The sequence below is a fragment of the Daldinia decipiens genome (genome assembly GCF_022478715.1).
Source record: "Daldinia decipiens strain CBS 113046 unplaced genomic scaffold F4813scaffold_22, whole genome shotgun sequence".
NCBI classification, from domain to species: domain Eukaryota; kingdom Fungi; phylum Ascomycota; class Sordariomycetes; order Xylariales; family Hypoxylaceae; genus Daldinia; species Daldinia decipiens.
In genome coordinates this window covers 164,245-178,306 of record NW_026054565.1, presented here as the reverse complement: position 1 = coordinate 178,306, position 14,062 = coordinate 164,245, and the positions used below count along the sequence as shown (strand labels likewise).

The 14,062-nt window shown below is 46.8% G+C and overlaps 5 protein-coding genes across 5 annotated transcripts; 2 read left to right on the top strand and 3 right to left on the bottom strand.

Moving 5' to 3' along the window:
• Window positions 1–242: 242 nt before the first annotated feature.
• F4813DRAFT_381390 (uncharacterized protein) lies at window positions 243–3,018 on the bottom strand (the record flags this gene model as incomplete). The annotated part of the gene is made up of 8 exons (XM_049245669.1): window positions 243–1,299; window positions 1,357–1,394; window positions 1,464–1,527; window positions 1,561–1,748; window positions 1,871–1,985; window positions 2,052–2,447; window positions 2,499–2,874; window positions 2,937–3,018. 8 exons carry the CDS (start codon window positions 3,016–3,018, stop codon window positions 243–245), a joined length of 2,316 nt encoding a protein of 771 aa, XP_049098484.1.
• Window positions 3,019–4,278: 1,260 nt separating this feature from the next.
• F4813DRAFT_390557 (uncharacterized protein) lies at window positions 4,279–5,217 on the bottom strand (the record flags this gene model as incomplete). Its single annotated transcript, XM_049247038.1, has 2 exons — window positions 4,279–4,737; window positions 4,792–5,217. 2 exons carry the CDS (start codon window positions 5,215–5,217, stop codon window positions 4,279–4,281), a joined length of 885 nt encoding a protein of 294 aa, XP_049098483.1.
• Window positions 5,218–5,706: 489 nt separating this feature from the next.
• F4813DRAFT_397401 (uncharacterized protein) lies at window positions 5,707–7,525 on the top strand. Its single transcript, XM_049247941.1, has 2 exons — window positions 5,707–6,031; window positions 6,123–7,525. Exons 1-2 carry the CDS (start codon window positions 5,909–5,911, stop codon window positions 7,263–7,265), a joined length of 1,266 nt encoding a protein of 421 aa, XP_049098482.1. The 5' UTR covers window positions 5,707–5,908; the 3' UTR covers window positions 7,266–7,525.
• Window positions 7,526–8,127: 602 nt separating this feature from the next.
• On the top strand, window positions 8,128–10,411 carry F4813DRAFT_127434 (eukaryotic type KH-domain (KH-domain type I)). Its single transcript, XM_049238674.1, has 4 exons — window positions 8,128–8,453; window positions 8,554–9,938; window positions 9,995–10,169; window positions 10,227–10,411. Exons 1-4 carry the CDS (start codon window positions 8,405–8,407, stop codon window positions 10,328–10,330), a joined length of 1,713 nt encoding a protein of 570 aa, XP_049098481.1. The 5' UTR covers window positions 8,128–8,404; the 3' UTR covers window positions 10,331–10,411.
• Window positions 10,412–11,489: 1,078 nt separating this feature from the next.
• Window positions 11,490–12,626, bottom strand: F4813DRAFT_390554 (UROD/MetE-like protein; the record flags this gene model as incomplete). The annotated part of the gene is made up of 1 exon (XM_049247037.1): window positions 11,490–12,626. One exon carries the CDS (start codon window positions 12,624–12,626, stop codon window positions 11,490–11,492), a length of 1,137 nt encoding a protein of 378 aa, XP_049098480.1.
• Window positions 12,627–14,062: the final 1,436 nt, after the last annotated feature.

Sequence of the window (14,062 nt, the reverse complement as noted above, 5' to 3'; positions counted from 1 at the left end):
ACACCTCGGATAGAACTACATCATATCTTAAATAGACCTCAGCCACGCCCACATCAGCGGGTCTTCTTTTCTGGAGGTCTCCTACCAGCATCTGACAGCATATGTCTTTCGTGGGTTGGTTCGTATGGCTGCTGGTCGAGAAGTATGAAAACATGCTCACTTGATTGTTCCTATGTAATGGAACCGTGATCCTATCGTCAACCCAATAGGGTCAATACAGTAAACCAACTCCGCACACGACATCACGCAACTACACAGTCCCTCCAAGATCTCTTTTTCCAGAGAACTTCCCTCACAGGATAGCCCGGTGTATGATGTTCCCATGAATCAGTCCTCCCGATGAAAACGTCCCAGTCTTCTTTGCACATCAAGTCCATCACGTCGCTCCTCAGCCAGAAGGTAGCCGTGGCAGTAGCTGTGACATATTTGATTGTGCTCACGATGTTGACCCCATCTGCCCTAATCTCCCGAGCTGAAGCCGTCATATCTCCTCTTTCGTCGTCAAGAAGTAGCTTGTATAGATCCCGCTCTAACAAGTCATATTCTCGACAGAAGATCAATATGAATTCAGGACGTTCAAATGGTGTATCCGGAGTATGTGGGATCTTGACCGAATACTCGAAGATGGTCTCTGGTGGAGGTAGGATCCCGCTTGGTACCACGATGGTAAACGGGAGGAGTCCTCGCCATTGAGCTACAATCGTAGTGAATTCTGCCGACCAAGGCTTAACACAAATAGTGCGAGATGGATATACTTTATCCACATCAGTAGTGTCGAGGATCTTGTCCCGAGGTGCCCGTGCTGTGGTGGTGATTGTACCACAACTAAGAGATGTGATAATATGTGATAGCCAATGGCCGGGATAGCCTAGCTCACTCATCTGAACAAGGAGTCTTAGAAATGCCGTCATGTTGAGAGGGGCAATGAAACCGAGTATATCTGGGTTGCGGGGGAATGGTATGCATATCTTGAGGTAGTGAGCAAATAACCATTTCGAGAAGCTTGCTCGCGGCATCAGCCGTTCCAAAGAGAGCCGCTTGCTCTCGCATCTCTCCCAGCGATGATAGAATTGCATCACGGGTGTTTCCGATCTTGAAGGTTCCTTAGAAAGCTTGACTTGGAAATGCTCCTCGATCAATCTTCGATCATGCATTAATAAGTACTCCGAGTTAACATGATTGATGCTATTCCACGAGTGCGTATGTCGCAGGCAACATGAGGTTAAGCCTGTGCCAACCCCTGTCTTTAGTACCGGGGGTCCGTAGAGAAAGCTCGTCAAAGGCCCTCCCACATAATCTCTAATGATTCATCAGCTTTCAAAGTGGTATTCCTAGTTAAATGAAAGATTGACTTACGGAATGTTGTTCATATGAATTAGATGGTATTTCAAAGGCTAGTCGATAGTTGTGCCTTCCCCTTATTCGGGACGATCCAAGATGCCGTAACGAATCCTCTCCAATACTTCGGCCATATCCCCAGCAATCGCTTCCATTATCAGCCTACCACGTAACTTAAGGAAACCTAGGCTTACCTTTTCAAAAAAAAAATCCATCATATACTTCAAGCAACATATCGATTCATCACGTGCCCGCAGTCCAGACAGCTGCGTCACCGTTGATGCAATCATGCTGAATGGGTGGTTCTCCATTACAGATAAAACATATTCTCCATGTCTTATATGCATGATCGGATCGAGAAGTGTGACATTTACTTTCCAGTGTCGATCTAGATAGTCAGAAACACGCTTCTAGGCTCCCTGCTTTCTCGCCTGGTAATCTGTATAGAGAGTGGATAATTCCGGCTCGAGGATCGGCAGCATAATTTGGGGGGGATCAGGATAGAGAAGTCATCGAAAGCCCGTCGGTCTACTTTGAACTCGGAGAACATAAACATCACCTCCGGTATTACCCTGGTAGGACTTTCAGCCACACGGCGACGTACTGAGGTAGAGGTTTCATACACCGCCGCAAGCCACTTCCAACTCCTTAAGAAGCGCATGACCATGACCATCTGTTGGGTCCGAAGATACACAAATTCGAGAGGTTGTTACTTCTTCTCGAGTCTATTCAGTAGCCTATTTATGGTCTCTTGCAGGTTAGCCCACGCGAATGGTGGGATGATTTGAGCGCAGTACACGTAACTCAGATTCAGCAGCGTCGCGTCTTTTGACTCTTGGCTAACAGCCGCTTCATGTAGCATGCTGGCAAATACCAAAATGCGAGCCAGAACAATTGGCTTGTGATCCACCATTGTGATGTGCAACTTCTGGGGTCCCTTTTTCTTTGAAGAGTACTCCGAAACGGTGTGGAAGACGTGACGAGCGTCCGAAACGCCACAGAACATAATGGACAAGACCGGATCCTTGCCAGCAGATTTCTCGAGCTCAGCCGTATATTGCGATTCAGCTGTATCGTCACCGAAACCGTAATAATGCGGTTCGTGCTGACTTCGAAATATTAACCCAATAATTCATTTCCGACGCTTTCATGCAACTCACATGTTTGGTTTCAGTCGTGGTAGTTGTACTGATCTCTCACGTAGTAATCCTTGCTGCGGGGAGAACTTCTCAAATGTTCTTAACTTGCCAATCGAATCACGGATATCATTAACCTCCTCTCCTGGCTTCAGTTGATTTGAAACCTCTTCGGCCTTGTTCGGACTTGAGAGCTGAAGATAGGCTTTGGCTTGCCTGGCTAGCAATTTCTGCTTCAGAGTGTCATCTCCTGGGTTAGTCATGAGAAGGCTCAAGGCCTTTTCCGCGAAGTCAACGCATTCTGCGTATTTGCCAGTTTCAAAGCTGACAGCCGAAAGGTTTGACAATGGAGAGGGATCTGAAGGGGCCAGAGTAGCAGCCTTCTGATATTCCTTTGACGCTATATCATACTTGTGAGCATATAATCTGGATAAACACCTATATATCATAGGTAATTCTCACCTTCACTGAACCGGCCTTTCCGGTACAAGACGTTACCTTGCTCCCGAGCTTTTGCATAATTTCGGGTGCTCTTGGTAGCCATCGTGGACAGCACTGATGGGGTTCTGGCTATCGGCGTTTTCGAGATTTTATAGAATGAGATTAAGGTAGGGTGGGAAGATAAATTTAACGGGTATTGGGGTTATTTTGGCGAGGACGTTTTTTCTGAGTGCTCCGTTTGAACGTTTGCAACAAACGCTGAAAAAATAACTCCGAAGCAGCGGATAGGTACCTTTAAGTGTCCTTCATTTATTAGCGGTTTTATTTCTGACCAGTCACACTTTGGTAATTTGGAAGCCTTCTTAATAGCAGGCACTGACACGGTGAAAACCTCAGGTAATGACCTTGTGTCACTTACAATAGTTATGGTCGCCACGTCCGTAGCAACTGTTAGAAGGTTGTCAGCACGATATTGAGGTCCTGAGCTAGCAATTCCCTCAGGAATCACAGACTGTCGCTACACCGATAAGGCTTTTGGATCACTATCATAGATTTCACGCTTTGCACGGGGTAGCCGTTTCCTTTGGTCTCCAACTCAGAATAAATCAATACACATACTTACTAGTACAACATTGCCTTGACTAAAGTGATCGGAACGTCGAAATAACCTGGAATAAATGAAAAGACAATAAGAGGTAATACCTTATTTGAAACAGGGCGCAGCTAATATGCACCATCCCGAAATACCCTTCATTCCGAGAGTGAATTATATATTAGGTACTTACCCACCTACGTACCTATTTCTATAAAATTTATCAAGATTTTAGACGAGACATCTAGAAAAAATGTTATTTTCAGTGTGTATAGCCATAAGCTCCCGTAGTTACCTACTTAGCAGCGGGGGAGGAGGGGGGGTGCATCAGGGTTATAGAATATTGTTATCGACGCTTTAAGAGGGCATAGTTGTCGGGAGATGAAAACTTAATCAGAATATCTATTTGGAATACCGGACTATGCTATGAACGAGGACAGATTGCCAAGTTCCTTGTTATGAACGTAGTTTATACAGACCTTCCCCCTTTTCTAAGCAAACTTCATGTACCCTTAAACTCCCTAGTTTACTAAGGACTATATGGCGGCGTTATGAAAGCAGCCTATAATTTTGGTAGGATTGAAGAGGACTATATTAACCTAAAGTCTGTCAGACTCTTATTATAACGACATATCCGTGTAACTTACCAGCTGATCCACAATCCAAACTCGATATCTGCGATGGAAGAGAAAAGAATGACAAGGTTAACCCGAGAATCTTCCTTACTGCGAAGTCTTGTTTCTGGAGCGAGGGCTCGGTCCGAGATTTAGACTAAGAGCTAGACTGGAGGCGAGCACGAAGCTCGGCGTTTTCTTGGATCGCCAGGTCGAGCTCCTGGCGTAGTTCATTAGTTACGCGAACTTGATGGTGGAGGAGTTCGAAGCAGAAGTCAATGGTGTTATCAATGTAAAGCCTCTCTTCGGGTTGAAGCTCATCCAGAGACTGACTATGGGTTGCAACAGGAATTGTTACCGAGTTGCGGGCTGTGCGTCGCCTGCGCTCTTCGTTTGCTTTCATAGACTGTAGGATCTTATCACCACCTGGGATGTTGACGACGCTCTGTTTGAATGAATTCTCGAGGCAGGTATATTGCTGCACCAAGCTGGAGAATTCTCTCTTCAATGCCTCGAATTTGGCAAGTGTCTCGACGTTGCGCTGTCCGACAAATTCAACAGTGTGTCTCAGAACATCAACCTCCTCGGTGAGAGTTCTCACAGTGGCATGATTACCCTATACAACTAGATCAGGAAGTTGACTTATTTATTGAGATGGTTCGAGACTTACATCGGTGAGGGTCTGACTGCTAGATCCGGGACTGGGTTGGGAACTAGACTCATGACTAGATTCGTGGTTTAAGTGCTGAACTGGCTGCTGAATCGGCTGTTGAACCGGCTGCTGGATCGGCTGCTGGATCGGCTGCTGGATCGGCTGCTGGATCGGCTGCTGGAATGACGGATATTCCTGGTAGTAATCCTGATGGTAATCTTGATGGTGGTCTTGCTGGTGGTCTTGCTGGAGAGTTGGTTGATTGCCTTGTTGATTGCCTTGCTGATTACCTTTCCGGGGAGCTTGCTGATTGTCTTGCTGATTGTCTTGCTGGCGGCCTTGCTTACGACCTTGTTGCGAGGAATCTGGTTTCTTTCGCCAGGATCCCGAGCCTTGGTGTCGACCGCGACGACCATCACGCTTTTGAGATCCTTTACCATCCATTTTGATGTTTAGGCAAATGCTTGGCGATCATGGATTTGACAGTATTTGTTGATAGTAAGACTCAAGGGTGATAATATAAAAAGTTGAACGGAAGTTTTTAATAAGCAGATGAATTTGCTACGGCTGGTTTAGCCTAGGTACTGCGTGACTAAGTGTTGACTTTAAGTGTTGTTATAAACAACAGTGGGGACAACAGCGTGGATGACGATGCATCACCATGGAGATACAAGACTACATACCTACGCATACGTTGTTAGACTTGTTGCTAGTGGTAGGCGGCCACCTGTATTTTGCATCTGTATCCTGTATCTTAGGTACACGAGGTGTAACCTTATCTCTAAGGTGCGGAAGGTACAGGTCGTTGGATAGATACTGGGTACCTACGTATCTTTACCCCTGACTGAAGGCAGCAACGAAATGTTCTTTCCTTAGGTAGGTACATACATGTATTTACCTTTGACTCTATCTACACATGTTCCTTCCATCTCAAGTTTTCAGCTTTTATCTAGTTTAGGTAGGTACCTAAGGTATTTATGTGTAAGGTAGGTATATCTACGCTTCACCTTATCCTGTATATTCTCATCCGCATTCGCCTCCGCTCCCCTCGTGTCTAACCTGCTTTGATCATCCCCATAACTATCTTATTCCTACTTGAAAGACACACTGAATTTACCTCCTATTCAACTTAGAGATGACTCTGAAAGTGACAAGCGCTGAGCGATCTTGGCAAGTTCTTCGGGCCGGCGCTCGTAATCTCCCAAAGCGTCCTAACATCGGACAACCAGAACACTACGATTCTCACGGAAATATTCAGGTACGATAAAAGGGTTTCTTCTCTAGGCTAAATGGCCTTCATTTTGCTAGTCAATATCTCTTTAGATACTATGTTCCTAATACAATACTAGTCCGCTGAGCTTGGATCTACTTCGTCGATGGAGGTGGGCGAATCCCGACTATCTGCACCTCGGACCTCACCGCGCTCTATCGCGGGTTCGACTGCTTGGGTTCCTCTCCCAGTCGGATTACCGGGTCTTCAGTATGCAGACCGTGCTGACAACCTGGGTGCATTCCTTCCGCTCAAAGCAGAGAGCCGGACTTTAGAACCCAGCGAGATGTTAGCACTGCAACAGGCGACTACGAGCACAGATCGCTCAACAGAACAAACCGAGGATACTGCCCTCAGACTAGGTACAATGGAGCAAGATGCTGCTATCTCCGGTTCTAAGATGAAAAATAAACCGAAAGCCAGTCTACAATCGCTACCGGGATCCCTTTATCGGACCGCCGAAATCGCCAAGCAAAAATGGAAGCCTACCAAGATGAACGCAACCAGAAGAGACGCAGCAGAGTCAGCCTTGGGGATCATCCCATGTGGAAACCGCGAAGGGTCTAGAGGTGCTCCCCTATTAGATGGGATTCGAGGTCTTTCCAACAGTACGGCACATGGGAAAATTGAGAATGACGAGAATTCGAAAGGTCACATGGCAGAGCAGCAACCGGAGTCCAAAGATAAGAAGTCAGGAAATCATACTGGGTTATCCAACAAGCATATGTCAAACATGAAATCCGGCTCAAGCATCCCATCGATCCCGTTTGCCTCGCTAACGAAAGAGCAACTCGAGTCGCAGTGCTTGGAACTCCGCGTTGAGGTCTTAGGGCTTAAAATGCAGCTGCTTGAAAAGGCTGAGATGGAACTTGCGAGCCATAATGCTGTATCAGAGGCTCATGTGAGCGAGCTCGGAAAGAATCTTCAAACTCAGGATTGGATGATAAAGGGAAAACGGAGAAAGCACAAGATGGTCCACGACGCCGCTGAGCAACACCAAGCAAAGTTAGATGATGTGCGTTATCGACCTCTTCGAGAGAGCAAGATAAAACAGGCCAAGAAGGCGAAAGAAGAGAAAAGCAGCAAGAAGCATCAGAAGGAAACCATCACCATTACGGGTAAAGACACTGCCTTGAGAATGTTTTTCTACACAGTGGTATTCATGGCTATGGGCATCATCATGTTTCCGATCGTCATGCTGCTCATGCTCTTTACAAACTGACCATATGCCTGTACATAGCAAACCAAAGATAGCTTCATACCAAATGTGAATTTCTACATAAGCAACTGCTCAGGCAAGTTCATCTGACTTAAAACCGTGATGTGGATGTTTAATGCTGCCAACAAATGTAATGACCTACAATAAATATAGGTAGCAATCACTAATTAGGTACGTATAAAGCAGTACGTACTGTACATGTGATCATATTATTGACAAAGTCTAAATGACTAAGGCTAGTGGGGCCGTCCCGAGCCAGTCAAAGAACAATAACCGAGAACAAACAGCTGTCTCGAAGCCACCGAAAATGGTTAGCGCCTTCCCAAGAAAACAGTTTGTATTAGGCTACATGTACGTACCCAGTACCGCACTTAAGGTACCATACCATGTACCTTATGGATTTTGTTAGCACATATTTTGATTTCTTAGGTACATCCATCCATCCATCCACCTTCCCATCAGCATTTAACATTTGTCCCGTCCTCTCTTCCCTATAAAAAATCCTCCTCCTTCAAACACACCAGACCTTTTGTCCAAAGGATCTCTTTCTCCTTTCTTCTTTCATTCAATCATCTAGTGGATCGGTAAGGAAGACACACTCTCACCATTTAAGATAGGGAAACATTCCAATACACATTCACATTCAGTGAATCAATCCGGATCACATTCTCACCCTCTTCGTCTCCATATTCCATACTCAACCCCCTTACCTGCACACCTCCACAGTACTTCCCCTACTGTATCACACCTAGGTCAGACGCAGATTGACAGAACAAAATTCAACTATTGATTCGACTTACTTTTTGATCGGACTTTGCACTTTGCATCTCACCATCGACATAATTGATCTGACCAAGCCAACTTCTAGTCAACTTTTAGTCAACTTCTAGTCGAGGGATCATCTGAAGCATTGATTGATTGATTGACTGAACGTATACATTGAACACTTGTCTGTCGTCACAAAAGTGCATTTGCATTTGCATGCCTCGCGCCTCGCGACTCGCCACTTCGTCTTTTGGGCCAAAGATTTATCGCCGACCTTGATACTTAGACTTCTGTTCTTTGATCTTGCTATAAAAACTTGTCATCTAAGACATTTCTACTACAAGTGGAATCGCCAACTAGACTGCATTGTCAGCGCAATGGCAGAAGCACAGCCGAATGTTCAGGCGATCCTCGCCGCTCTAGCAGGTACGAGTTTTGACCATGTTTTCTTTTCCTTTTTCTCAGGCCGAAGCCTTTTTCTGATAAACCCTCATGAACCAAATCTGACCATGCTTTCGTACTACAGCGGCGCAAACTGGAACTCCCACTCAAGGTCAAACACCCTATGTCATGCCGAGTTACCAACAAGGACCACCTCCTAATGCGTATGCGACATTGCCACCCACCACCCAGCCTTCACCGTATGCAACCGGGGCGTATCCTCCCGTACAACAGTCCTCAGCACCTGGAGGCTTTGATTTAAGTGCCATTAGACCAATTACGTCGGGTACTGTCAATCTTGGTGACGCGATTGCCAAAGCTAAAAATTATGCAACTGAACAGGGCTTGACCCCGTATGAACGACCGACTGTTGGTGCTTATCAGGGGCATGATGCTCGTACTGTGGATGCAAGACACTATAGATCGAGATCTCGTTCTCCGCCTACGCGTCGTGAAAATTTTCGTGATAACGTCAACCCGTACCGGGATGAACGACGTAATGATCGTGGTGGTGCTCTTACTCGTGATTACGGTCGTGGTCGTGACCGTTCTCTATCGCCTGGCCCTAGTCGTGGTCGCGTTTCTAGCGGACTATTCTCGCCTAGAGATGATGATGATTCGGAAGTAATCAGCATTGAGTCGAGCCTAGTGGGCCTCATCATTGGAAGACAAGGAGAGAATCTTCGGCGAGTTGAGTCGGAAACATCATGCAGAGTGCAATTTTTGTCGCCCACTGGTGAACCTGGCCCGTACCGCCAGTGTAAGATCACGGGTCCTCGTGCTAATCGTGCGGAAGCCAAGGCGTCAATCAATAGAATCATTGAAGATAGTGGCATGGGTGCCCTTGCACGAGCCGGCCTTGATAAGCCTCAACATGCTCGTCGCGATAACACTACCCCTGGCCCAGCTACATTGAGAGATGGTGAAGACTGCATGCAGATTATGGTCCCAGATCGCACGGTTGGCCTCATTATTGGCCGTGGTGGTGAAACTATTAGGGATTTGCAAGAGCGAAGTGGCTGTCACATTAACATTGTCGGCGAGGACCAGAGTGTAGACGGTCTGCGCCCTGTGAACCTCATTGGCCCCCCTAATGCTGCTAGCCAAGCCAAGGAACTGATTCTCGAGATTGTTGCAAGTGATAGCCGCAACGTCAACAACAACAATAACGCCAGCAACGCCAGCAACGATGCTAGTAAGGGACGCCCCCAAAGAACTGACCAAGTTCGTGATAACAGCCAAGGTGCTGGTGATAAGATCAATGACTCTATCTTCGTGCCTGGTGATGCTGTTGGTATGATCATAGGCAGAGGTGGCGAGACCATTCGAGAGATGCAGAACACTACCGGATGTAAGATTAACGTTACTGCATCTGTTCCTGGTCAATCCGAGCGTGAGATCGGCCTAATTGGATCTCACGACGCCATCAACCGAGCCAAGCGTGCTATCGAAGACAAAGTTGATGCAGTAGTAAGTCCTTATCATTTCATGATGCCAACTTAGACATATTACTTACATTTTCCCAGCGCCAGAAGAATAATGGTGCCAGCCAAAGTCGCCCTCCTCGCAACCAACACCGCCGAGATTGGGACAATCCTAATCCTAATCCCAACCCCAATCCCAACTATGGTCAGCAGCAACAGAGCAGCCAGGCAGCAGAGCCTGCAGGTGCTAACCCTGCTAGCGACCCGTATGCTGCGTGTAAGTCCAGAACAATATCACCCTCTGTTTTATGAACCGTGCTAATTTTGAGTGAAGATGGTGGATACCAGCAATACCTTGCGCTCTGGTACCAAGCTTATGCCCAGCAGCAACCTGGCAGCCAGCCCCAGGGTGAGGCCCCTCCCCCTCCCGGAGCTTAAACGTCGATTTTCTTCTCGCTCTCTTATTGCGAAGAGTTTTATCTTGATCAGACCAGCTGTTCGGACGGATTAATACGGATTTTCTTTCTTATGACATCTCCGGCTTTTTAATCCCCGTCGCTCGGTGGCAACAGAAATGTATTCGGCGTTTCGGGTCAGAAAATGCCTCGACTTTTTTCGATGTGCTGGTCTCTTGGAACAAACGTCGTCGTTCAGGAGGCCAATTACGAGATTCTCAATATTCTCAGCCTCTATGAGATGAGCTCAGCTTTGATTTGTCTTGATTGGCGCAATTTCTATGCATTTCCGAATGAGCTTATGCCTTTGTTCTCATGTTCTCATGTTTTCATGTCTTCATGTCTCTTTTATATTATACGCCCAGTACCCCCTGGCCCAGAGGCGGAAAATTCCCCCAGAGAGCCGCGAGCGAACAAGAAGGAGAAGGAGAACGTATCTTGCCTGTGTTTATAGAGGATTTGGCAGGTAGGCTTGGAAGGATAGCGGCTGCAGACTAAAGGGTTACAAGAGCATCTCTTGGGGGAAAGGATTAAACTAATACTACAATACTACACAGAGGGGTGGTGATAGGTGGGTGGTATATTACTGTTTGATTGGCAACTCTGGCGCAAGAAAATCATAAACTCCCCGGTGTGCATTAGGGAAGAGGGCGGGCAAAGGGGGAGGCGGGGGTCTGCTATACTGTACAAATAAGATTTCTCCTGGAGTTTACAGGGTTTTTCGTTAGATATGCCATGTTAATATGCTGGCGTCGTTGTTTTCCTATTTACATTACAGCAGTGTTCTGTCTTACAATATGTGCTATGGATGGCTTCTGGGTACACAGTTATAGTGCGTATGACAACTACTGCTGGCAGTATTATATTTTCTAACTTTCCTATTTTAGAGTACAACTAATGCGGGCTTCGTACTTTGTGCTATGTTGAATCACACCTACCACTCTTAACGCCAACGCAAACACACCTGTTTGTCGGCTTTCCAACTCCGTTGCCACTGAAAATGCATACACCAGCTTCATTGCCATGTGGCCATACGTATACCTACCCACGTGGCGCGTACGAAACTTTGGACTATACTCCAGAGCCCCCTGAGACCATGTCACGTAACCTAAGGTAATAATACCCCTATTGTACGTATCTGTTTAGATGGACAGATCATCCCCCCAAACTTCCTTAGCAATCTCCACCTCTAGCTTGACCTTGGCCCATTGTTCTTCCTCGGTGAGGTCATTACCTTCAGACGTCGAGCTAAAGCCGCACTGGTGGCTGAGGCAGAGTTGCTTTAGGCCCTTGGGGCAAAACGAAGCAGCTTCTTTAAGGCGCTTAATGATCTCGGCCTTGTCTTCGAGAGCGGCTTTTTTGCTTGTCATAACACCAAGGACGACGATCTTGTTCTCGGGTAGGTGGCGGAGCGGCGAAAAATCGCCCGATCGCGCGTCGTCGTACTCGAGGAAGTAGGCATCCACGTTCAGGTCCTTAAATAGAACTTCGGCTACGGGTTCGTATCCGCCCTGCGCGAACCATTGCGAGCGGTGGTTACCGCGGCATAAATGTATTCCAATAGTCAAATCGGCGGGACGCTTCGAGATAGCCGCATTAATAAGCGCGGCGTATTGACGAGCAAGAAGGTTGGCATCGCCATGTCGCTCCTCGGCCTCAGCACGCATCTTAGGATCGCAAAGATAGGCTAAGTTGGTGTCGTCGAGCTGTACGAAGCGAGCACCGGCTTTATAGAGGTCATCCAACTCTTCCTGATATACACGCGCGAGATCCTCGAAGAAGGGCTCCAGCGTCGGGTAAGCCTTCTCATCAATAGTCTCGCGGCTATTGCGGAAGTGAATCATGGTCGGCGACGGGATGCAGACCTTCGGTGTGGCCTTGGCACCAGCTGCCGCGATCCGAGACTCGAGGTACCTATAATCGTCGACTTGAATTGGCTTCGGATGGCCGATCTTGTCAACAACGACGAGTCGTGGAGGCATGGTACCTCCTACGCTAACATTGGTAGACTGTAGAGCACCACGAAACTCTACGCCGCTAAGATTTTTCAAGAAATCAACGTGAAACCATTGTCGTCTGAACTCTCCATCTGTGATGGCCCGTAGTCCAGCAGTAAGCTGTTTGTCGACGACATCGGCCACGTATTTGTCTTCTAGCTCTCTCAGCTGTTCGACCTTCAGCTTGCCGTCAGCAGCCTGTTCGCGTGCCTCGAGAAGCGCTTTTGGTCGCAGAAAAGAGCCGACCTGATCGGCGCGGTACACGCCATTAGGGAGAGACATGATGTCGTGCAACGTGGGATTCGGTTACGACAGATGGGTATAAGAAGCTGAACTATGAGAGATGGACAAGTAGTTGTAGTGAGAAGACCTAGTTCCGCCAACCAAGTACACTAAACTACCTAAGACAGAGGTAACAATGGTAACAATAAGTAGAAGACGAGAAAAGATTCACTAGAAATCTAAAATGAAATAAAATAAGATAAAATAAAATAGCATATCATATAACTACGGAAAAAACTTCAACCTAACTTTAAACAACCAAGATGATAGTCGAACTTGTATCAGTGAGGGGCAAGACCATTACTATCTCGTTTAGTGTCATAATAGGACCCTTGAAATGATATCGTAGCGCGACTAGTAGTAACAGGTAACCCCACACGATTTACTTGCCGGATTGTTGCCAAGCGGCGTAAAGGTGCGGGCAGTTCGGGCCAAAGTTATCTCATCCTAGTAACAAGTCCGTAACTAACCAAATAGGAGAAGGTAGTAGGGCTCCGGTGGATTGTACATTTTCGGGAGACGTCGTACCTTAGGCTAGGAAATGGCATAAATCCTACCTCAGCTGCTCATCGGACACCGGTTTCGAAGGTCCCCCAAAGATTGCCTCATCGTGGAACCCATCTCGGACCCCACGACGGTGGACGAGTCAGAGCTCCTTCAGTCGCAGATGTGAGGCACATAAGCCAGCACATAAGCAATAGGATTTAGGTCAGCACCTCGGTAGTTGAAGAGCTTGTTCAAACTGGGACGTAAGGTCAGCAGAGAGCTCGGTCATTAGATGCTCAAATACCTCAATCTTCAAATGGAAGACATGAGTAAGAGGTAGGAGGTAAGAGGGGATAAGCTCGGCAAAGCAGAACAGAACAAGACTAGACCAACAGCCAGCCCCTAGTCCGTGGTCTGATTCGTTACCAGCATTCCGTACCGTAGCCGGTCATCTTAAGTTACCTAACCTAGGTATGTAACTTGAGTTGACTGGTGGGTTCGTTTATACCGACGCCGGCCGGAGAGAACGACTACACAGTATGGGGATATGGTAATGCGGATCATAGTTGGAGGATGTTAAAGAAACAAAAGAAGATTGAGAGAAGAAAAGAAAGTGGTCATGATTACATAAGGTTAAGGTTAGGCGGGTAGGCGGTTAGGCGGTTAGGTACCTCCTAAAGTAACGAATCGAGATGCGGAGAATGGAAATATATGGTTCCCGATTATGCATATATGCACATATGCACAATGTATGTAATAAATGTTAAGGCTAGGTGATTGATAGGTCTTATTCGCATGTCGCATCTGCGTGTAATGTAGATTACTGTACAATACAATATGTACTCTTACCGTACTACTGGTACCTACATGTATTATTAGCTATCTCCTGCTACAAAGTTACAACTTACAGCCATCGAGAACCACCCAACTGACAATTGACAATTTGGCCT

Excerpts from the sequence above, each read along its gene's own strand:
- F4813DRAFT_397401 (XM_049247941.1), top strand. The coding sequence starts at position 5,909 with ATGACTCTGAAAGTGACAAGCGCTGAGCGATCTTGGCAAGTTCTTCGG. Across the intron at positions 6,032-6,122 it reads ATTCTCACGGAAATATTCAG|TCCGCTGAGCTTGGATCTAC; the intron begins GTACGATAAAAG and ends ATACAATACTAG.
- F4813DRAFT_127434 (XM_049238674.1), top strand. The coding sequence starts at position 8,405 with ATGGCAGAAGCACAGCCGAATGTTCAGGCGATCCTCGCCGCTCTAGCA. Across the intron at positions 9,939-9,994 it reads AAGACAAAGTTGATGCAGTA|CGCCAGAAGAATAATGGTGC; the intron begins GTAAGTCCTTAT and ends ACATTTTCCCAG. Across the intron at positions 10,170-10,226 it reads TAGCGACCCGTATGCTGCGT|ATGGTGGATACCAGCAATAC; the intron begins GTAAGTCCAGAA and ends TTTTGAGTGAAG.